We start from the raw sequence: 23563 nt of genomic DNA, 5'->3' as shown, positions 1-23563 counted from the left end.
GATAAGATAAGATAAGATAAGATAACCTTTATTAGTCCCACACGTGGGAAATTTGTTTTGTCACAGCAGGAAGTGGACAGTGCAAAAGTTATGAGGCAAAAATTAGAATACAATAAGAATAAATACAGTACACAACTGTACAGAATAGAATAAAATACTATATACAGTAGAATAAAATAAAATAAATATACAATAAGATAAAAATAGAATACAAATACAAATGCTATATACAACTGAGTAAAAATACAACGATGACAGAAAGGATTATTGCACTTAGTATTATTGCATATGTATGGATGTGTGTGCTTGATCAGTTAAAGTTTTTATTATGGAGTCTGACAGCAGTGGGGAGAGAAATGACTTGGAGGAATGTCTACCTGTCCAACCGTGGGTAGCTTAGCAGATCTCCCACTAATTGAGCTGCTCTGCTGTGTATTTGCTACCCTAAGATATATTACATTTTAATAGTTTTTTTTTTTTTTTTTAAATTAACAAACAAGATTTAAAATTGCTAATTAACACAGAACTGCTGGTGGCTCGCGGGATCAGCCCTGTGCTAGATTTTCCTTCCCTTTGTATTTTCTCCTGTTCTGAAATTTGGAGTTTCTTGAACAGACAAGCGCTGCATGCTCTTGTCTGTGTGATCACTTAAAATATAAACACATCCATTCATTTATTGTGTTACAGTTACATTGTGTAAGTTTTAATTAATACAGTCTTTTGTCTATTGCCTAGAAGCTTATGTGGCAAAAATAACGTCAGCTGACATAGAGTACCACACAGGTGAAATTATCGCTGGTATGTGTTATTTTTGTCACTGCTATGAGTAAGTAGGGTGAGTGACTATTTTACAGGATAGCTACACACTGTAGTCTCTTAGGATTAAAAGAACCTAAACTTTCACTGTTTTATACATTCTCTGTAACTCTGGAGTACTTAACAAGACATTTAACATTTTAACAAACTGCAGTTTATATCATTCTTATTTCATATCCACACTTCAGTGTAATGCAATTCCACCCTAGGATAAACAAAGTATTCAGATTTGGATTTTGAAATGTATGTTTTTCTCATACCAACATCTAAGCAAACAAAAAAAAAAGGGGGGGGGGGCAAAAAACAAACTGATGAAAGGATTATCTAGAAAAAGGAATTTTCAACTTATCACTGTGCTTTCACTGAGTTGCAACAAAATGTGGAATCACAAGTTTGACCTGAAAAGAGGTGAATGAACCCCTGCCCACTGGTCACCACACCCATGGTGATGGAGAGATTGCATAGAGGGGTGGGGGGGTTGAGCTGTCAACTGCATTCTTACCTTTCAGCGTATGCAAGGCCCATCCCACTTTGGCAACTATATAACCACGATGCCAAAGTTAGGCACTCAGCTGCAGATCAACTCCAGTTATCCTACTTGGTTCACATCAAGACCCTTCAACATGTCTATGAGGACAAGAAGCTTCAAGCAGAACACCATGAGTGTCTATGGTGGAGCAGGAGGTCGTGGAGTCCGTATCTCTTCATCCCAGATGAGCTGTGGAACACCAAGCTTGAATCTTGCTGATGGTCTCGACCTCCATGTTGGGGCCAATGAGAAGGCCACCATGCAGAACCTGAATGACCGTCTGGCGTCATACCTGGATAAGGTGCGCAAGCTGGAGAAGGAGAATGAGCACCTGGAGAACCTGATCCGGGAGTGGTACCAGAGCAGAAACGTGGTCTCCCGTGACTACTCGGGTTACTTCGCCACCATCGATGATCTGAAGGAAAAGGTAAGAGAAAAGATACAGATAAGAGTCTGCCTGAGCAATTCCTGCTTGTCAATGTTCATTGTAAGTGTAACAGAAGAGGTATCTTTTGGTATCTAACTTTTCAGTTAGATGAGCTCATTCATCATTGTCAAAGACTTAGATACTGACCCATAAGTTAAGTTAAGTCCTGAATATTACAATGTTAATTACACAGAGAAGCAGCACAGGTGTAGAGAGGAACTCAAATGTTGTTACCTGAAGTAAGAGCTTGATTGTTTTCTGACTGTTTCCATGTGTTTTTGCCCACTCATAGATTTGTATTGCCTCCATGCTAAATGCCAAGACCATCCTGGACATTGACAATGCAAAACTGGCTGCTGATGATTTTAAAGTGAAGTGAGTGTGCCCTCTGTATGTTTATAACCCTTCTACATTCACACATACACATGTCTGACTCACAGCTTCTGATCGTGATAACCTGCTGACTTGTCCATCTGACATTTTGTGTGAAATTCACTCAGGTATGAAAGCGAGCTGGCCATGAGACTGGCAGTGGAAGCAGACATTGCTGGTCTGAGGAAGCTAACGGATGATCTTAACCTATTGAGGCTGGATCTGGAGAATCAGTATGAAACCCTGAAGGAAGACGTCATTATCCTCAAGAAAAACCACGAAGAGGCGAGTTTACTGAGAGGGCAACCTTATGAGATCACATCTGTTTTTCATTGCAAGCTTTTGTGGCTGGCTGTTCATAATTCACACATGACCCATGTTTTACCCCTGATAATACAGAGGAAATGCAGTGTTAGGTTCATGCTTTTATAAACAGCTCTGCCACCTTCTCCTTTTCCCTTTGCTGCCCCTCTTCTCTCTGCACACTTCCATGTATTCTTCTCTTTCTCCATTACCTCATTGCCTCTGTTTGTTCAACACCCGCACCCACCACACACACATGAACACACATGCAGATTAAAGAGCCAAAAACACGCATGACTATCATAACAACAGGTAGATTATTTTGAGGATTTAGGATTTTTTTGTGAAATATTTTGTGAAATTTTATTGCCCTTTAAACTCTGCAGGATGTGGCTCTACTGAGGACTCAGATGGGTGGCCAGGTTAATGTATCCGTGGACGCTTCTCCCTCTCGAGACCTTAACGAGGCTATAGCAGAGATCAGGCAGCACTACGAGGGTGTGATTGCAAAGAACAGCAAAGAGCTCGAATTGTGGTATCAAAACAAGGTGAGAAGTGAAGTTATTATTATTATTATTATTTCCATGAAGTGATCTTTCAACTGGAGTGAAACATATTATGATGTTGTGTTTCTGCTCAGATTGCAGAAGTGGAGCAGGAAGTGCAAACACAAACTGAGGTTCTGGTCACAACACGAAGAGAGATTACAGAGCTGAGGAACACTCTCCAGAGACTGGAGATTGAACTGCAGGGCCATTTGACCATGGTAACACACATCAGTTTAATGTCACTGGAACTGATGTCATTTTATCTGTCCATTAAGTATGAAGGGAATGTTTGCAGTATGTCACACAATTGCTGACTGCCTATTCACTGAACAATTTTCTTCTGAAACTCAAACAGAAAACATCTCTAGAGGGAACTCTGGCAGAGACCCAGGGACGCTATGCCATGAAGCTAACAAACCTTCAGAATATGGTCAAAAGCCTGGAGGATCAGCTTTCCCAGATCCACAGCAGTATCACCGACAACAAGCACAAATATGACATGTTGCTGGATCTCAAGACCAGGCTGGAGATGGAGATTGCAGAGTACAGGAGGCTGCTGGATGGGGAGGATGACAGGTAAGACCTAGTGAGGAGAAAGAGGCAGTGGAGAAAAATGAGAAAATATGATGAGAAAATCGTGAGTCAGGGGAGAGAACATTAGAGACAGAGGGGAAAAAATCTACGTTTGTTGATTTTGTTGAAATTGTTTATGATATGAATGATTCAGACTAATGATTTCTCTCCCACCCCCCATCCACACCAGCACTTATTGCAGCTCAAAAAAAGGCAAGAAAGGTTTTTTTTGTATCATTCGTATCATTTTTTTTAATTGTCCAAATTATATCATAAATTTACATTAGATACAGTTTTAAGAAATGTCTTGAGAATTTATCATGTTTGTTTTTTCTCTTCTTTTCTTTAGTGGTCAAAAAGGTCATCACAGTGGTGGAGAAAATTGTGGATGGAAGGGTGGTGCAGACCAGCGAGACCGTTGATAATCTGGGTCAATTTATGGATGAATAGATAGAAGCTCGTGAAATATGGGATGAATGATCAAAAAATAAAGATCATGCAGTTGAATTAAAGTTTCATGTGTGGCGTCTACATAAATGTAAAATTATTATGTAGGTTTTCATCTCTTTTGTCACTTTATAGTAGATGTGCATGTGGCATTAGTCAGTGTGGTTTTATTTAACATACAGTGGGGCAAAAAAGTATTTAGTCAGCCACCGATTGTGCAAGTTCCCCCACCTAAAATGATGACAGAGGTCAGTAATTTGCACCAGAGGTACACTTCAACTGTGAGAGACAGAATGTGAAAAAAAATCCATGAATCCACATGGTAGGATTTGTAAAGAATTTATTCGTAAATTAGGGTGGAAAATAAGTATTTGGTCACCTCAAACAAGGAAAATCTCTGGCTCTCACAGACCTGTAACGTCTTCTGTAAGAAGCTTTTCTGTCCCCCACTCGTTACCTGTATGAATGGCACCTGTTTGAACTCATCATCTGTATAAAAGACACCTGTCCACAGCCTCAAACAGTCAGACTCCAAACTCCGCCATGGCCAAGACCAAAGAGCTTTCGAAGGACACCAGGAAAAGTATTGTAGACCTGCACCAGACTGGGAAGAGTGAATCTACAATAGGCAAGCAGCTTGGTGTGAAAAAATCAACTGTGGGAGCAATCATCAGAAAATGGAAGACATACAAGACCACTGATAATCTCCCTCGATCTGGGGCTCCACGCAAGATCTCATCCCGTGGGGTCAAAATGATCATGAGAACGGTGAGCAAAGATCCCAGAACCACACGGGGGGACCTGGTGAATGACCTGCAGAGAGCTGGGACCAAAGTAACAAAGGTCACCATCAGTAACACACTACAACGGCAGGGAATCAAATCCCGCAGTGCCAGACGTGTTCCGCTGCTGAAGCCAGTGCATGTCCAGGCCCGTCTGAAGTTTGCCAGAGAGCACATGGATGATACAGCAGAGGATTGGGAGAATGTCATGTGGTCAGATGAAACCAAAGTAGAACTTTTTGGTATAAACTCAACTCGTCGTGTTTGGAGGAAGAAGAATACTGAGTTGCATCCCAAGAACACCATACCTACTGTGAAGCATGGGGGTGGAAACATCATGCTATGGGGCTGTTTTTCTGCCAAGGGGACAGGACGACTGATCCGTGTTAAGGACAGAATGAATGGGGCCATGTATCGTGAGATTTTGAGCCAAAACCTCCTTCCATCAGTGAGAACTTTGAAGATGAAACGAGGCTGGGTCTTCCAACATGACAATGATCCAAAACACACCGCCCGGGCAACAAAGGAGTGGCTCCGTAAGAAGCATTTGAAAGTCCTGGAGTGGCCTAGCCAGTCTCCAGACCTCAACCCCATAGAAAATCTGTGGCGGGAGTTGAAAGTCCGTGTTGCTCGGCGACAGCCCCAAAACATCACTGCTCTCGAGAAGATCTGCATGGAGGAATGGGCCAAAATACCAGCTACTGTGTGTGCAAACCTGGTAAAGACCTATAGTAAACGTTTGACCTCTGTTATTGCCAACAAAGGTTATGTTACAAAGTATTGAGTTGTATTTTTGTTATTGACCAAATACTTATTTTCCACCCTGATTTACGAATAAATTCTTTACAAATCCTACCATGTGGATTCATGGATTTTTTTTTCACATTCTGTCTCTCACAGTTGAAGTGTACCTCTGGTGCAAATTACTGACCTCTGTCATCATTTTAGGTGGGGGAACTTGCACAATCGGTGGCTGACTAAATACTTTTTGCCCCACTGTATGCATGACATGAAAAACCAGAAATAACTGTCAATTTTGCAGCTTTAAGGTGAATTTAAGCCCCTTTTCTGTAGCCAATCTCTTTTCGTAACAATTTAAATGGGTTGGTTTTATTAGGAAGCCACCCTTTTAAATTGTAATAATGCTTTAATTTAAGCAGACAGGCTTTGAGGTTATGACTGACAGCTGGGAAACTTTGACGTGGCTGTAGCTGTTAGCAGTCTGTTAAGCTTTGCCTCGGCAAATTTGACTCACTCAAAGTCATGTATGTTGTGTTGGTGCCTGTTGAAGTATTTTAATGAAATTCCATCAATTTTCTCAACCACTTCTCCAATTCAGGGTTGTGGGGTAATGGGACTGGAACCCATCCCAGCTGTCAGGAGTGAAAAATGCAGTGAGAGAGACAGACATTTAGGCTTTAAAACAGGGGTTCACAAATCAGTGTCTTTTTACATTCAGTCTATGTTGACTACCAACATATTTTATCATAAATGTGGACAAAATAGGGTTTTATGTAATGTAAAGTCTTTTCTTGTTCCTTAAACCCCTGGTTAATCAAATTCAGTGAGTACCAAAAAACTGTAAGCTCAAACTAAACAACCTTTATACATATGAGACACTTCTTCTGACAAAAAATAAATTTATCTCTCCTGAAGACAAGTACAAGGAAAAAAATAACAAGCTGTTAAAATTAGTTTAGAGCAGGTACTAAACAAATTCTCAACCCCATCTCTACCAAGCTTGATTAATTCAATTCAATTTCAATTCAATTTTATTTATATAGCGCCAAATCACAACAAAAGTCGCCTCAAGGCTTTTTTTTACTTCTTATAAACTTAGAAGTAAAATTGCAGAGTGTAATAATAGTTTCTGCCTGGTGTAGGTACAGGGAGTGCCAGGAAAGAGTGGGTTAACCCTCTCAGGCTCAAATTAAACTTTTTGTTGCTAATGCACAACCAAGTCCTGCAGTGGTACTTCTGAGTAAAAAAAAACCTCATAAAATATGTATGTGGGGTAATCAGGTTGTTAGTTTTTAACTGTTGCAAATCGGCAACGCCTGCCTTGAGAGGGTTAATGATGGAGTGACATAATGATCGGTTTATAGTAAAGAGATTCAATGATAATAATAATGTTGTTTCTTCTGATTGCACAGACATTGTTTGCTTACACGCTTTAACAACTGTGTCTCTTTAGAGTTTACCTACCTGTGGATATACTAAGTTAGGTTTTTTGGGCATTTTGTCTCAGTGGACAACTTCTGTTCAGAACCAAAAACATTTACCCCAGAGGTTGCTATATTAAAGACACATTTAAAAAAAAAAACCATCACTTAGCTTATCAGTATCCTTACATTTTTAATGATCTTTCTAAAACCTAGACAAATGTCTTCTAGTGTTGATGCACACATTCCCTGCCCCCTAGTGGCAAAATGTTGGTTGATGCAGCTTTAATCACGTCTAATGAGACGGAGAAGTCTATCAGAATCCACATGGTGAACATTTTGCTCACATCACATATGTTAGGGGTGGGAAGATCCATTAATTTTAATGAACAAAAACTTGTTGATTCTTGATGTCATACACACGTTTTCCCTCATCACAGGTGAGGACGACTCAGAGTACAGACAGTGGACTCTGGACTTTGTGGACTGGTGTCAGCAGAACCACCTGCTGATCAACGCTGGGAAAACCAAGGAGTTGGTAGTGGATTTCTGGAGATGCAGACCCACCACACTGACACCGGTGAACATCCAGGGAGTGGACATTGAGATAGTGGACTCTTATAGAGATAGTGGGTGCTCACCTGAATAATAAGCTAGACTGGAGCCACAACACCGATGCTCTTTACAGGAAGGGTCATTGCAGACTCTACCTGCTGAGGCGGCTGAGGCCATTTGGAGTCCAGGGAGCGCTTCTATGACTCTGTGGTGGCATCTGTCATTTTTTACAGTGTTGTATGTTGGAGCAGCAGTTTATCTGCAGCTGAGAGGAAGAGGTTGGATAAACTCATTAGGAAGGCCAGCTCTGTTCTGGGATGCACCCTGGACCCAGTGCAGGTGGTGGGAGACAGAAGGACTCTGGCCAAAATAACATCTCTAATGGACAGAGTCTCCCACCCCATGCATGTAGATGTTGCTGAACTGCAGAGCTCCTTCAGTGACAGACTGCTGCATCCTAGATGCATGAAGGAGCGTTTCTGCAGGTCCTTCCTCCCTGCAGCTGTCAGACAGTACAATCAGAACTGCTCCCAACAATCATAGATGTTTACATCAGCGCTGTATCTTGCACTATTTTATAAACTGATTCACACTATAACCAGGGATTGCCTCTTATCTGTATTTAATTTTATTTAATTTAATAACAGTATGGTACTCAGTTTTTGGTAACCATTGTCCTTCATGTAAATATGTAAAAAATGTGTATGTTTCTGTTCTGTCTTGTGTACTGTTTGTTTGTATATGTGTCTTTCTGGCTGTTGTAACACCCAAATTTCCCCCTGTGGGACAATTAAAGGATTATTCTATTCTGTTCTATTCTATTCTATTCTATTCCAAATATGAAATAAAGTCTAAATGCTGACTGTAACGTGTTTTTAAATGTTTTTGTGTCATCGTGTACTCAACAGGTTCAGAAATGTTTTACTTTATTGCTCTCTTTCTAAAGACTATAAAACATCTTAGGCTCATGTGTCATAATGGAAATTTTGAAAAGAGGCGCAGTCCTGAGTAATCATTACTTTCAGCTTTTCTATCTAGCAAGATGGCCTCAGGCTGCAACTTTATATTTACTGTTATGTTTAATTTAATTCTCAGCCAAGTTTATATTGTCAAAATACTAATATTATCTTAGTATTCACCAATGTCATGAAATACCTTATGAAATATAAATATACCTTTTAAAAATACCTTCTTGGTTGATGAAAAACTGTGGAACTGTCACTATCATGACATTTGAAATTAAGCAGACACAAATAAGACAAAATTCAAGTCAGCAAACTGAGAGCCTTTTATTGCATCACGTTAGTATTTGAAGGATGTAGTAGTGACTTAGATGTGGAATTTGTGTACTCCAGAAGTTGTGCTGTGTTTGCTGTTTGAGACAGTTTAGGGACTGGTGGTGTGGGTACTGGAGGACACCACCTTGCCATTGCTTACTTCCTCAGTGATCACAACCACTTTTTTATTGGTGACGCTGGAAGATCCAGAGCTTTGGATGCTGTGAAAAGTACAGAGTTGGTGTTAAAATCAGTTTAAGATTTAAATTTGCAGAACTAGCTTATGGTGAAAGGGCTGAATTCTTCATTTTTCTTACCTGCCCTCTCCATCCAACAGCCTCCTATACTCTGCAATCTCCATTTCCAGGCGAGTTTTGATGTCGAGGAGCATCTTGTATTCTTGGCTCTGGCGATCAATATCAGCACGGAGCTGCATCAACTGTTCCTCCATGCCTGTCACTTGCATCTGGAGGCCTTGAAGCTTCATAGAATACCGTGCCTCTGTTTCAGCCAGAGAGTTTTCCAAACCTGCTTTCTATTGAAGAAATGAAGGGGTAAAGAAAATCTGTCAAAAATCTGAAGCTGGGATTAGTGAATGAGTTCAAATAAAGCCAAATGATTTTATTTACCATGCTTAACTGTGACTGTAATTCAATCTCCAGGCCTTGCAATGTGCGACGGAGGTCAGTGATTTCTGTTTTGGATGTTTGCAGAATTTCTGTGTTCGCAGTCATCTCTTTGCTCAGCTCATCTGACTGCAACAGACATGAGACTCAATGCAAAGTTCATATATCACTAAATAAGTTTGAACAACAATCTATGCATTGAAAATCAGAGCTTCTTCAGTCTTACCTTTTGATCAAACCAAGCTTGAAGTTCTTTCTTTTTTTTGGCAGTTATAGATTCATATTGGTCACGGATCTCAGCCAAAACACTGTTCAGGTCTTGTTGTGGTGCTGCATCCACCTCCACATTGATCTGACCACTCATCTGGGTTCTCATTGCTGCCATTTCCTGGTGGAAAAATGGTTCAGTATTTTAATTGAGTTGGTTGTATTGTACAGTTGAATAAATTTGTTCCATTTTAAATTTTCTTGAATGACTGTTCACTGTTTTCTACTGACCTCCTCGTGGTTTTTCTTAAGGAAAATGAGCTCCTCCTTGAGGCCTTCTATCTGCATCTCCAGGTCAGATCTGCATAGTGTCAGCTGATCCAATAGTCTCTTCAGCTCAGCAATATCTGCCTCCACTGATGTACGCATAGAAAGCTCATTCTCATACCTGCAAGGCCACAAGTGATCAGATATTTCATCTCAACAGTTCTGTGTTTGTTTAGCGTAAACAGCATTTAACCACTACTATCCCTTACTTAGTTCTGAAGTCATCTGCTGCCAGTTTTGCATTCTCACAGGCCAGAAAGATGCCTCCATTGACAGAAATGGCATCCCGGATCTGTGTGATTATGAAATACCATTTTTTAAATAACTACTACATGTCTTTATATTTGTGCAAACATTAAAAACAACTGATTCTGACTTATATTTCAAAAGCAACTTCTTAAAGTTCATGCATTTCACAATAAATTAAAACGTGGTGTAGCATTCAGATTCACTACTCATGTGACATACCTTATCTCGTAGGTCAGCAATAGTGGCCTCATAAGCTGAGTAGTCACGGGCTGAAGGGGAGGTCTTATTTTCCAAGAACTGCCTGATCTTGAGCTCAAGTTCACCGTTGGCCTTCTCAAGCTTGCGCACTTTCTCCAAGTAGGAGGCCAGGCGGTCATTCAGGTTCTGCATGGTGGCCTTTTCATTGGCACCAACATTGATATCCCCGCCGCCAAAACCTGCACCACCACCACCACCACCAAAGGCTGCACCACCACCAAAGCCTGAACCGCCGCCAAAGGCTGCACCGCTACCAAAACCTCCACCACCACCTCCACTGGAAAAACCAAAACCACCACCACCACCACCAGAAACCGAAATTCTTGCTCCATGTCCACCTGCACCACCGTGCATGCTTCTAGCATACATCCTTTGGACACTGCCTCCACCTCCACCTATGCCTGAACCGCCAAAGCGCCCAGAATAACTGCTATTGGATGATGACAAAGACAGCATTGTGAAGGTTGCTCAGGTGGTCTGACTGCCTTGAACAGACGGAGATGGCTGAGATGCACAGCTCTGCTGCTGGACCCTTTTTATGCTGCAAAAAGCTGCTGCTGCCTTCAGTGTGGGTGGTGTCATGCAGGCACAAAGGGAGGAGCATTACCTAAAATGGGTGTTCAGCCCAAGTGTTCACACAGATATGCATTTTGTGCAATCATAAAAAGGAGAAAGTAGGATTAAGTATTTACTGCATTTGTAAGGTATCCAAATTTTACAACTGGCTTCAATTCATGCTGAATATTGTCATTATTTCATTCAATATTATTCTGTATTCCGTTGTTCGATATTATTGTGCATAAGGACACCAGTATCTTTATTATTGCAGAACGTTGTGTAAATTGTAAAACTGCCACACCCATCAACATGTGCCTCAAGTTAGTTATACAGTTAAAACTGTTCTGTCAGGTGATGGGACCTCATTAATTTTGTAGCATAATTTTTTGAAAAAAAGAGCCAAACCAGGCAAGCCACACCTGTTTTGTTCCCAAGGTAATAAGCACTGCAAACACAAGTTGTTTTTTTTACTTGACTCTCAGCCAGCAGCACACTTATTCTCACACATCTTTTTTTCCCTCAATGTTACCTTAAAATATCATCTTTTATGTGTTTGTTCATTTTGCCCTGCAATAGCCTGCAGGTTTGCCTAGCAGAGTATTATAGATGTCAAAGAAGACTTAGCCTTATTCAAGATTTGGCACTGCACTGCTGGAAAGCTCACCAGAAATGTGCTTGCTTGTTATTGACTTTTCTTGGCATTGTACTTTGACGTGTGCATCATGCCCGAATAAGAACAAGCTCTTGCTTGTTTGCTTCTTTCCATCTCTCCACACCAATTTTAAGTCATTTACAATACCCTGGGGGATTTTGCTCAACGGTTCCACATCAGTCTGGTGCAAATGTTAGAAAGGTTTGAAAATTTTCAAAGCATTTTCCTTTTCTCTTTACTCTATAGTGTCTTTATATTCTTTTCTTCTTTTTTTCATTTTTAATGTAGAAAATGATTCTAACAATGCTTTTATTTTGTTTCTAGCCAGTAAAAAGTTTCCCTTTGCCTCACAGAAATGACTGCTGCAGAACTTGCACATACACAGTAGATTTAGCAATTACTACTTAGCAAAACCAGATGCTGCTAATCATTTGCAAGTTGCAAAGCTGTCTCTTGCATGTGCTAAACAGCTGTAAATTATATCTAAGATGCTGACTGGTTATTCATAACAGAGGATAATTTATGTGCACAGAGCATAACAAATAGTGCACTTGAATCACTTAGATGAAGTTCATCCCTTCATGTCATTTGCTAAATATATATTTTTGGATTTTCTGCTGATTAACATTTTAGAGTGTATAACATGCAAAAAGATTGGTCAGAAAAACAAATGTTAAAGAAATAATAATGTGTCGTAAATGACAGAACATTTTTAGCAACAAGCGTCAGTGTCATGAAAGTGAGTCAGTAACGCTGACTTACTATATTACTACCAACACAATTGATTTAAAAATAAATAAATTACTTGAATGAAAATAAATTTGTTACTGTGAGAGTACAAAGGAACATTTATTAACTTCTAGGTATGAACATTTTAATAATGTGGCTAATTGGCTGCTGTCAAGAATCCTGTCAAAATGATGAACAGCTCATGTTTCCTTAGGCATTAGGCAAAACCTGCACAGACAGGAATCTCATACTCACTGATCTGTAGATCACAAAATCAATGGAAAGCTACACAACATGACAAAGTGCATTCACTTAAATATTTTTACTTACTTGTGCTAGAATGAAACATTGCATGAAGAAGTATTAGAGTTAGTTTGGTTAGTTTGGAGGTGTTTTAAAACTTGCCACCCCTGCCGTCAGCATTATGTTAGCAATTAGCCAAGATTTTTATTCTCCAATATAACCACTAACTTCTACACCCAAGAGTGCACTTCCCTTTTTCATAAAAGATGATCTATTGATGCAAATCCAAATGTAAAGAAAAGTAGCACAAACACTTATTTTATTCACAATAGAACATAGAATTCAAGTCATACATTTAAACTGAGGAAATGTATTATTTTAAGGAAAATATGAGTCCATTTTGAATTGGACTGCTGCAACACTTCTCTAAAAAGTTGTGATGGGGGCAGGAAAAGGCTGGAAAAGTAAGTGGAATTAAAAAGAAACAGGTAGAGGAAAATACAACTAATTAGGTTAACTGGCGACAGTTTAGTAACATGATTAGGTTTAAAAAGAGGATCTTAGAGAGGCGTTTTTCAAAGGTACAGATCAGTGTAGGTTCACCAATCTCCTGAAAAAAAAAAAAAAACATTTAATGTAACTCAACGTATAACTTAAGACTGAATATTTCTTCATCTAAAGCACATAATATCATCAAAAAGACAATCTGGAGAAATCTCTGTGCACAGGGAACTGAAAATCAGTACTTAGATGCTTGCGATCACCCTCAGGTGGTGCTGCGTTAAAAGCAGGCATGATCCTGTCAATTCGCTGTGCCAGCCACAAATACAAGTTAAAGCTGGATCATGCCACAAAGAAGCAATATATGAGCATGATCCAGAAAAGCCGCTGTCTTCTCTGGACCACCAAAGCTCATTCTAAAATGGACTGAGGCAAAGTGAAAAACTGTTCCATGGTCAGACAAATGGAAAGTTGACATTCTGTTTGGACAATATTAACACTCCATTCTCTGGACTGAAGCAGAAAGGGTCCGTCCAGCTTGCCATCAATGCTTAGTTTGAAAGACTGCATCTCTGCACTGGGGAGCATTAGTTGCCATGAAACTGCGAGCTTGCCTCTGGAAAGGCACCACCAATGCTGATATCTTTTTCAGGCAAAGATTTTTCATATTTCGGTAAAGTATGTGTTTTAGTATAGTATGCTAAACCACATTCATTCCAATCCTTTCACCAATTCAAAACATCAGGTGCATCATGAAACAAAAAGCACAACACAGAAGAGCCAGGACTTTGGGCAGCTATATCAAACAAGAATGGGACAACAATCCTGTCTCAAAACTCCAACAACTGCTCTCCTCAGTTGCCAGGTGTTCATAGACTGCTGTTAAAAGAAGACAGCCGATGCTACATAGTGAAAAACATTGCCCTTCTGTGTTCTATTGTGAGTAAAATATAGGTTTAGGAGATTTTCTAAATCTTGTCATTCTGTGTCTATTTACATTCTACACAGGGTCCCAACTTTTTTGGAATTGCATTTGTAATTATGTTGAATGGGGGAAAAAAAATCAAAATAAAAAATGAATTTTCACAAAGGTCTTGTTCAAGGTCTTGTACTAAATATATATTTTAAAAAGTGTCAAATGTTCGCTTGTTAAAAAGTCACCCGTTGCCTTCGGGTGTGGGCCTACTACGCTCTTGTTGATTGCGAAACAATTTGCACACTTGTTTTCTTTGACAGTAAAAACCGTGCTGTGGTTTTACATCAGTTCTGTTGATTAGCGTAATTGTATGTGTAGGGCAAGGTGAGCTGTTGTGTGAAGTATGAAATTATGAATGAAGTATGAATGGTTGTAATTGAGACATTCCTGAGAACCAGTGCTGATGCCAATCACTTAAAGCCATAATCAGATCTTAAGAAGATAAGACTAAAAACAATATTCACTACATTTATGCCATTGTGGAAGACTATTGTATATAGCGTGAAGGAGAAATGTACTTGCAGTTAAACTTACTGGACTTTTTCCAAAAACCGTGTCCATAACTCTTCTGACAGATTTACAGTGTCACGTATCCAGTTTCTTGGGATGTGAAAGGCGTGTTCAAGCCTGAGTATAAAGTGCCTCATTGACAGAAATAAATGCAGCTTGGGGTGAGAACAGGAACACCATGTTTAAAATGTGCTGTGACATGATCAAATAGTTTAGAGAGCTTTTTCCTGGGTGTGAGTATGTTACATATGAGCCAGTATAAAACAATATCTCCCCCCTTTAGGCAAGAAAGCGAGAGTTTTGATGATTCATTACAGAATCATTTGGGGTTTTTTTTGCTCATCTGCCTTTCTCCATGTGTGCACTCTCAGATTTACAGGTACAGCAAAAGTCAGTTTCATTCTCTACAGGTATAGTCTACACAAATATAACTATTGCAACCAGTCGTGTATACATTTTTGTGGTTCATTTTCAGGTGCATTCAGGTGTATTTTAGCACAAAGTCACAATCTTTCCAGGAGTGGACAGCAAATACAGCCTAAAGTCTGAAAACCTCTACAGGCCTCAGCATGTTAAGATCATAACAATTCAATACACTAAACTAATGTGGCTTGTTTGAAAGGGTTTTCAGGAGAAAGAATAATATGGCTCCAATGCTTAGGTTTGCAAAGTTGCAATTGAACAAACCACGAGACTTCTGGAACAATGTCTTGTGAAGAGGTAAGACCAAAAAAGAGATGTTTTTTCAGAATGCACAGAACAGTTTTAGGCAAACCAAACACAGCATATCAGCACAAGCACTTCATAGAAACTGTCAGCATGGTCAAGGAGGGGTAATGATGCGGGATTGTTTTCCACTCACAGGATCTTGGCACCTTGCAGTCACTAAGTCGACCATATACCAAAGTATTCTAGAATTGAATGTGATACTAACATCTAAAGCTTGGCCTAAATTGTGTCATGCAAAAAGACAATGATCCCAAGCACACTTGCAAATCTACAACAGAATGACTGAAAAAGAAAAGAGTCAAGGAGTTGCAATGGCCCAAAATCCAAACCCCAACTTGATTGAAATAGTGTGGCAGGCTCTTGAGAGCTGTGCATGAAATGAACACCCACAAACTTCAAAGAACTGAACCAACAATGTACAAATGAGTGTGCCAAAATTCCTCCACAAAGATCTAAAAAACAGATAAAGTTACAGGTGACTTCAAGTTACTGCTGCTAAAGATACTTCTACAAGTTAATGAGTCATGCTGTATGCTTTTTTATCACTGCATATATGTGGCTTGTATATGAGCAGGAAACATTTGTAACGTACAAACCACAAAGGTACAAAATAGACAATGTCAAGGTTAAAATGACAGTACCACAGACGGTACCAGCCCACGCTGTGATATGTCTAAAGGTGCAATAAGGTACTTTTTTCTGAGAATGTTTTGAGTTATTATGATTCAGGCCCAAACTGGTCTCTGTTGCCTCTTCCAGTGCCCTGCAATGACTGGCCACACCCTCTATAGCAAGGAATATCTCATTCAATAGGTCTGGAAATTTACAGCAGTGACAGCATAACAATGTTCACTGAGACAGATTTGCTTTTTTTAACCATTAAAAAATTGGGGATATAGATAAAGAGACCATGTGCACACAGTCAAACCCCACAATATCTATGCTATGCCGTACTAATATTCCCTCTGTAATGCAGGCAAGCAAGTAAAATACACAATTTCTGTTTCTTTTTATCAAACATACACAGACTGAGTGCAACAGAAAAACACACGTGCACTGAGAATCTGCCCACCATATGTGACTGCATTTTGCTTTTGAAATTATGCATAAATTTGAACCCCTGAGGTAAATGTAACATTTGAATTTCACTTTAAAACATGACCTCATGGACATAAATTAGGAACCTAAGTTGCATACGGTCCAACAATTGTACATTTTTGTATGAACTACTTATGCTCAGGTTTAGTTTTAGATGATGAGTTGTATGAATGATCGCTTCGCCTTAACTTGATATTTCTTTGTGTAGAAAACAGCTGAAACAGCAAGGTTCACTTTTACAATTAAGGGCGATAATTACGTTTAATAGCATTTAGGATTGACCAGTGTGGCAAAGTACTGGAATACAAAAGCACCGAAAAGAAGGCAGTTTTGGGTTGAGCCACTTTAACCAGCAGATTAACTCATCAAAGCACTGAGAAGCTTTTTGTAGATCTCAAGCCTCCACTTGATTCAGCTCCACCCAAATAAAGATGCCTGTGATGAATCAAACATCATCTTCACTCATACTTAGAGCACAAGCTTGCATAACACAGGTATTCTGTGATATTTTATTTCTTTCCTTTCTTTTGTGTGTTTCCATGCCTGTGATCCAGTGTCACCCATTTTTCCAACAGTTTGGAAATAGCATCTGTAATGCGCCGTCATTTTTATGCTCTTTGCAGATCTTTGTCTATTGTTCTGTAAGGGAAACTGATCATGCTTCTAGAAGTCTCTTGTGTGGCAACAATCTGTTTCCACTTTAGCAAAATAAGGTTATACAATCAATCCACTGAAGTTGGGCCAGGACCACTTTTAAAAAGAAAACCAAAGGCGACACCTGGTGGTTAAATATGAAATTACAAGCTAAATACATCATTTGTTTTCACATACTCTTGTGATTTTTACCTCAGTAGCCAAACGAGAAAAGTACAGGAGACAGTGGCTTTATATTTTAAGTTGATTCTGTTAGCTCTGTGATTAAATGATCCCAAAGCAAGGTCAGTATTCAAAATATACTCCTCTTCTGGATGTGAAAACACATTTATAACTCAGAATAAAAAATAATGATAGTGATATTTTTTTCATTTGCGGTATATATTGGAATGAAATACAATCACTCAGTCAATCATCATTATTTTTTTCAGCCTTTTATTCATAGTTTGGTTTCATACTTATCCAAAGGCTCGTGCACTGTGTAAAGATGAGCATTTTCTGCATTTTGCAATGTTTAGATTTATAATGAGATGAAAACAAAGAGAACTACCCAGAAGAAACCAGCGTGCACTTTAACAACTTAGAAGCTCAGGTGAGGGGAGCACAGGTTACTGAACTGTTTCCACTTGAGTGGCCTCAGAGGAGGCGACAACCTGTCCATCAACAATTTCCTCGATGATTGTCTTCACTCGTTTTTCAATGTGGGGTTTACGCTCTGCAAAGACAATGCATCGCATCACTATAGTGTAAAGAGCTTAATTCAGTTTTACTGCGACAAGATCTGAAGTTCTGGTTCAGTGAGTGATGGAGATTCTTACCTTCCACTTCTACGACCTTGCTGATGACCACCACCCTAAGAAGAGCGTAAACATTTTTTTAAAACATTTTTGTTTGCTTTAATTGATAATCGATTAAAAACAGATACATTTTTAATTTCTTACTCCTTTTTTTCATAGTGCTCTCCTTCCAGCAGCCTCCTATATTCAGCAATCTCCATTTCCAGCCTCATCTTGATGTCCAGTAGCTCATTATATTCTGTTTGCACCCGCAGAAGAGAGGCCTTCAGCTCCTGCAGCTCAGTCTCCAGGGTGGAGATGGTGAACTGCAGTTGTTGAAGCTGAAGACTATAGCGACTTTTCACTTCCTCCAAATTTTCCTGTAGGCATGTAATCTGCAGGACAGAGAGGTTACAACAGCTCCATGTGAGTACAGTCAGTGGGAAGAATTACTTCCTCTCTGTTACAGCAAATTAATATATGTCCTGATATGTTTGGAAAAAACTGATTTAATTTTTTAATCATTCCCCTTGCGCTAACAATTAAAACATTACGAACCTAATGTGCTTCAAATAGCAAAAGTAATTTTAACCAGGCTCGACATCTGCTGATGTCAACCAGTATGAAGCATTTCCCAATCAAATGTAGGCAAGCTATATGTATATTTGTCCTTTATTTGTTTTATTAATGTTTTTTTCATGTGTTTGTTTGATTTTTTGCAACGTACTTTTTAGATATTTTCTCATTTAACTCAGCTTTTGAGCAGAAATACACCACCAACATTATTTTGAAATTCAGAAGTTCATGAATATGGTTTTTCATGACTGTCATAAACAGGGGGAATTAAAATAGCAGAGAACTCTTAATTCCTTGAACATTTAAGGGGTGATTAGTGTTCTGTTATTGTTTCAGATGATGCATTTTATATTCTATGATTCTATTTTTTTTTTCATTTGCTTGCTCAGTCACTATGTGTCAATAGACCTCTCTGCGCTGAACCACACTTGTTATTAATCTCTGTCTCTCTTCCACAGCATGTCTTTATCCTGTTTTCCTTCTCTCACTTCAACCGTCTTGAGTTTCTTGCCACATTGCAAAATGTCACAATGATTTTAGTTAAAAAATATTGAAAAGTCATGATCACATGTGAGTTCATAAAATACAGCAGTTATGTTATGTCGTAGTGTTGAACAGTGATTATATTTTTTAAATGAGCCTCCAAGGCAATGTTTGTTTGTTGTCTCTCCTCTCCTTGTTTCTCTTTCCTGCCTCCTCTGCTTGCAGCTGTGTCACCAAGATACCAGAGATAGGTACAATATGAGAAAAAAAGAGCGGGTCTGCTACTTCTTAGCTTCAGCAAGCTGAGTTTATTAGACCTAACACTGCGATGTGCATTTGGCTTCAGTTGCAAAACCTTCATATCCAGTACTTTTGGGTTGTTATTCCATACCTCTGTGTGTGCGCTTTGCCGGCTTATCATCAAACTTTGGTAGGTCTTCTTCAGAGTGGACAACTCTTTGTGAAACGTTTTCACATCTGTTTGGGAAACAATGATTTCCTTCTGGAGAATTTCCACCTTTTTAAAAGAAAGCATTCAAAATTCAATAAGAAAATTTGAACTTTTTTTTTTTTTTTAAAGGATCTACCGGAGTCGTTTTGAACATTTTAGGAACCTCACCTTCGACTGGAACCATTTCTCGACTTCCAGCTTGTTCTTGCTCACCACAGTTTCATACTGCTCCCTCATTTCCTCCAGGACCTTTGTCAAATCTGTAGAGTGTGCACTGTCCACCTCTACATTTACAGAGCCACTGCATTGGATGCTCAACTGACTCATCTCCTGCAACATGCAAAACAAACAAACAAAAAACACAACAACAAAAAAAGTGTTTAAATCTCCAATCCATCCAGAAGTGTAAGCGCTTCCACCACCAGCAGATGGCGACACTGCACCATGGAAAGCATTGACTCACGCAATCTCTTTAGCAGTGTTTAATAGGTTTGTTTTTCTATTATACGCCTTTTACCTCCTTGTGATTCGCCTTCATTTGCGCCAGCTCTGCTTTCAGATCCTCTATGTTTAGCTCCAAGTCACTGATGCCAAGAGTCAAGCTGTCGCGGACTGCTCGGAGACGGGATACGTCAGCCTCCACGGTCAAATGCAAGTTCATCTCCATGTCATATCTACAGAAGAAAAGCAGCCCTTTCAGATGCCATTATTTTCACGATTTTGATGGGGGTAACGATTGTATGGTCTCAAAAGAAAAAAATAAATAATAAAACAAAAACTCCCAAATGTAGTGGGATTTCTTTTCATATTTGGTATAAAGTAATATGGGGTAGAAAGAAATACCACGGAGCAACAAAGGAATGTAAACCTACTTCATTTTAAAGTCTTCCGCTGCCAATTGAGCATTGTCAAGCTGCACGTGGATGGCCTGGTTCTCTGCAAATCTTCTTGCAATCTAATTGGAGAAAATGAATAAACTGTCTGAAATTCTGACCGCGTATAGGCTATACTCTTCATTTATTGATACTGAGCAAATTGTTTTGCATTCCGCAGCAGTTCAGCTTTCTTTGGATGCCATCTATCAGTCACATAGCGTACAACGGGTTCTAACCCTTCAAATCCACACTTCAGCATTAATTGGTGTCAATAGTTTTTGTGATAGTAAAACAATGGAAAGATGTTTCAGTCGCCTGCATAGATGTTTACTTCGGGTGTTTGGCAATGTTCGAGGTTTCGTGTGCGCATTGTAAAATGGTTTGCTTGATTTTTTTTTTATCATTCTTTGAGTGTGTTGTGTTATGTAAAGTGTGAGAGGTACCTCGGCTCGCAGGTCACTGATGGTGGAAAAATAGCCACCGTAGTTCTTGGTAACAACAGTTGACTTTTGTTGACAGAACTCAGCGATGTTCATTTCCAGCTGCCTATTTTTGGCCTCCAGAGAGCGCACCTGCACATATAACCACATCTCATCAGTTTGACGCCACACATGAATGCAATGCCTCACCTCATTTAATTTCATCACGAGGAAATATTGGTTCATACAAGCAGGCTATCATTATTTGTCTGAAAGCAACTGTTCTACATTTTTCCATTTGGTAAAATTTCATGTTTTTTTTTCTTAGTTTGTTTTGGGGTTTGGGTTTTTTTGTGTGTGTGTTCATTATTGTATGTGAGTATGTTGATCCTTTACTCACTACAACAATATAAAGACACCCCATTATAAGTGCTGCATGAAAAAATTCAATAAGATAAAAGAAACCTTAATTAGTCCCCACATGGTGGGATTTTTTTTTTTTTTTTTTTATTTTTGCGTCAAGTACAAGTTTAAGAGCAGTAAAACATTAAGGGGAAAAAAGCAATAGAATAGGATAAGATAATAGAATAAAGGGGGTTAGGGTTAGGTCAATATGTACTGTTAGAAACTGTTATTTTACTATATGGAAATTAATCTTATTATTTATTAACTAGTGATTACAAATGCAAATTGTTAAAAGTAAATAAAGGGGGGGAGTAATTCTTGCAACTAGCGCTCATCAGTAAAACCTACTTTTGCCAAGTAATCAGCCAGGCGGTCGTTGAGGTCCTGCATGGTTGCCTTCCCATCTCCGACTACAGAAGTCTCTCCATACGAGCCCACGGACCCTAAAGAGAAGACAGAGTTGGACCTTGAGATGCGGGTCCCATAACCTCCAGCTCCGCCATGCACACTGGGTGTGTAGCCAACAGAGGACGTGCTACTCTGCTTCCATCCGCCCAGGCTGCTGGAACTGTAGGTTCTCTGCTTAACGCTGTAGCTGCTCTGCTGGGTCAAAGAGGCTGCCATGGTGACAGGAGGTTGTCGTGATGCGAGGCTGATGGTGAGCACAGAAGGAATGTCTCCGAGGTGTGATCCTGCAAGACACAGCAGGGTATTTTATAGGGTTCTTAGTGAGGGGGGCAGTCTCAAATGCCATGCAACAACAACAGCGTGGTATGCAGATAATAGTTTTTGTTGTCTTTGTTTTTGTTTCCATCGATTGGGTGTGTAAGTCTTCATTAGACAAACTTTGATGAAAGACAAGTGGAACATCTAGTCAGACAGCTTAACTGATAACTATGCTGAAATCCAGCCAAAACCTAAGATGTGGCTAATTATTTCTTCTTAACTCATTACACTTCCTACTCGTTACTTTATGGGGCACAGATGAATGCTAAGATGATTTTAAGTGAGTTACCCAAAAGAAGCTGAAAAGACAACAAACAAGAGTAAAATATTTATATAAAAAATGGGGGGAGACGGTATTTGGATTGGTATGATCAGTTTCTTTGTTTTTTAAATTAGTTTCACTGCATTTGATAGTTAAGTTTTTTTTTCTCTAAAATGCAAGTCAGCAGGTGCATCATGGCAGGTAGCGTGATCAACTTTTTCATGTTCACCCTGACTGAGAAGGTAAGTTTAACAAAAAGATCACTATCACAACCATATGAGCAGTAATTATGCCTAAGCCAATGGTATTTGTTAAGCCTTTCTGGGGGTGTAAGACAGCTTCATCTGCACATACCAAACAATGAGTGGTATGTTGGTAACAGTTTTAATACAAACAATTTGCAAAACCAACAAATACGCTCTGTAAAAAACCCAAGAGCTACATCTCAGAGTCTACAGGCCTCAGTTACCTTGAGAAACACTGATGAAAAAGATTAGACAGCACAGTGGAAAGCCTCTTCTCTTTAAAAAGAGCATGGCAGAATAGTTTGGCAATGCAAATCTGCCTCTGAACAAAGCACAAGATTTGTGTAACAATGTACTTTGGACAGACAAGATCAGCGTGGAGATGTCTAGGCATAATGCATGCAATATCAGTACAAACAGCTCATACCAGCTGTCAGGCACAGTGATGGATATCTCAGGGTTTGGGCTTATTTTGCAGTCACAGGACCTGGGCACCCAAATTCCAGACCTTTACCTGACTGAGATGCCAGGAAAGGACCTTAACAGAGCTGTACAAAAGTGAAAGTCAGCAAATTGAATAAACTCTGTGTGTGTGTTGTGTGTGTGTGTGTGTAGTGTGTGTGTGTGTGTGTGTGTGTGTGTGTGTGTGTGTGTGTAGTGTGTTGTTGTGTGTGTGTGTGGATTCTAGTGCATCTATCTGTAATATAATAGTAAACAGCAGAGCTCTGTAATCTGTGTCTGTGTTCTTGTATTATGTTATTAGTCTCTCCTTTTCTCAAACTGCACCGCACAAAGACACTTGTGGACAAAATGAAAAGTATTATATGCACGAGGTTTTACATGCACTCATCTGGAAGAAAAAGGATTTAACTATTAGAAACTGGTTCCTCTGCTCAACCACAATTTTGTTTGAGAGGCTAAAGCTATTTTTGTTCTGTGAATGGAAAGAAGCAGACAACAACATTAATAGCTGTTGGCACCATAAATGATTTTAAATATACACCCGTCCAAATAGAGCTGTGAACTCTGTTCCAGACCACCACCCCCACCCAAACATACCAAAACAAGACGCTGTCACACCTTTTTCTCTGGAAGCTCAGGTAACATGTGGTCAGAGTAAACCTTTCTGAAGTGACTAACAAGAACCTGAAAATCATTTTAACCTTTGTGGAACACACCCATACTGCTGACATGCATGACTGAGTACACTGTAGTATTTTACATGGCACTATTCAGT

At 39.4% G+C, this 23563-nt stretch overlaps 3 protein-coding genes across 3 annotated transcripts; 1 reads left to right on the top strand and 2 right to left on the bottom strand.

The window, feature by feature from the left end:
* The first annotated feature begins 1352 nt into the window (after window positions 1–1352).
* Window positions 1353–4080, top strand: krt98 (keratin 98). Its single transcript, XM_014334407.2, has 8 exons — window positions 1353–1772; window positions 2065–2147; window positions 2273–2429; window positions 2834–2995; window positions 3088–3213; window positions 3351–3571; window positions 3759–3781; window positions 3918–4080. Exons 1-8 carry the CDS (start codon window positions 1368–1370, stop codon window positions 4016–4018), a joined length of 1278 nt encoding a protein of 425 aa, XP_014189893.2. The 5' UTR covers window positions 1353–1367; the 3' UTR covers window positions 4019–4080.
* Window positions 4081–8778: 4698 nt separating this feature from the next.
* Window positions 8779–10990, bottom strand: LOC102308480 (keratin, type I cytoskeletal 13). The gene is made up of 7 exons (XM_014334408.2): window positions 10420–10990; window positions 10161–10243; window positions 9916–10072; window positions 9644–9805; window positions 9421–9546; window positions 9109–9326; window positions 8779–9012 (listed from the first exon to the last, which is right to left on the bottom strand). The coding sequence occupies exons 1-7, from the start codon at window positions 10912–10914 to the stop codon at window positions 8901–8903; spliced, it is 1353 nt and encodes a 450-aa protein (XP_014189894.1). The 5' UTR covers window positions 10915–10990; the 3' UTR covers window positions 8779–8900.
* A 6532-nt stretch (window positions 10991–17522) lies between these two features.
* LOC102308062 (keratin, type I cytoskeletal 19) lies at window positions 17523–21799 on the bottom strand. The gene is made up of 9 exons (XM_042221595.1): window positions 21442–21799; window positions 20713–20841; window positions 20267–20349; window positions 19912–20068; window positions 19563–19724; window positions 19335–19460; window positions 18050–18279; window positions 17927–17961; window positions 17523–17823 (listed from the first exon to the last, which is right to left on the bottom strand). Exons 1-9 carry the CDS (start codon window positions 21715–21717, stop codon window positions 17717–17719), a joined length of 1305 nt encoding a protein of 434 aa, XP_042077529.1. The 5' UTR covers window positions 21718–21799; the 3' UTR covers window positions 17523–17716.
* Window positions 21800–23563: the final 1764 nt, after the last annotated feature.

This window comes from Haplochromis burtoni, unplaced genomic scaffold (genome assembly GCF_018398535.1).
Source record: "Haplochromis burtoni strain Fernald_Lab_line unplaced genomic scaffold, NCSU_Asbu1 Contig_70, whole genome shotgun sequence".
In the NCBI taxonomy this organism is placed as follows: domain Eukaryota; kingdom Metazoa; phylum Chordata; class Actinopteri; order Cichliformes; family Cichlidae; genus Haplochromis; species Haplochromis burtoni.
This window is presented reverse-complemented; position numbering and strand designations above follow the sequence as displayed.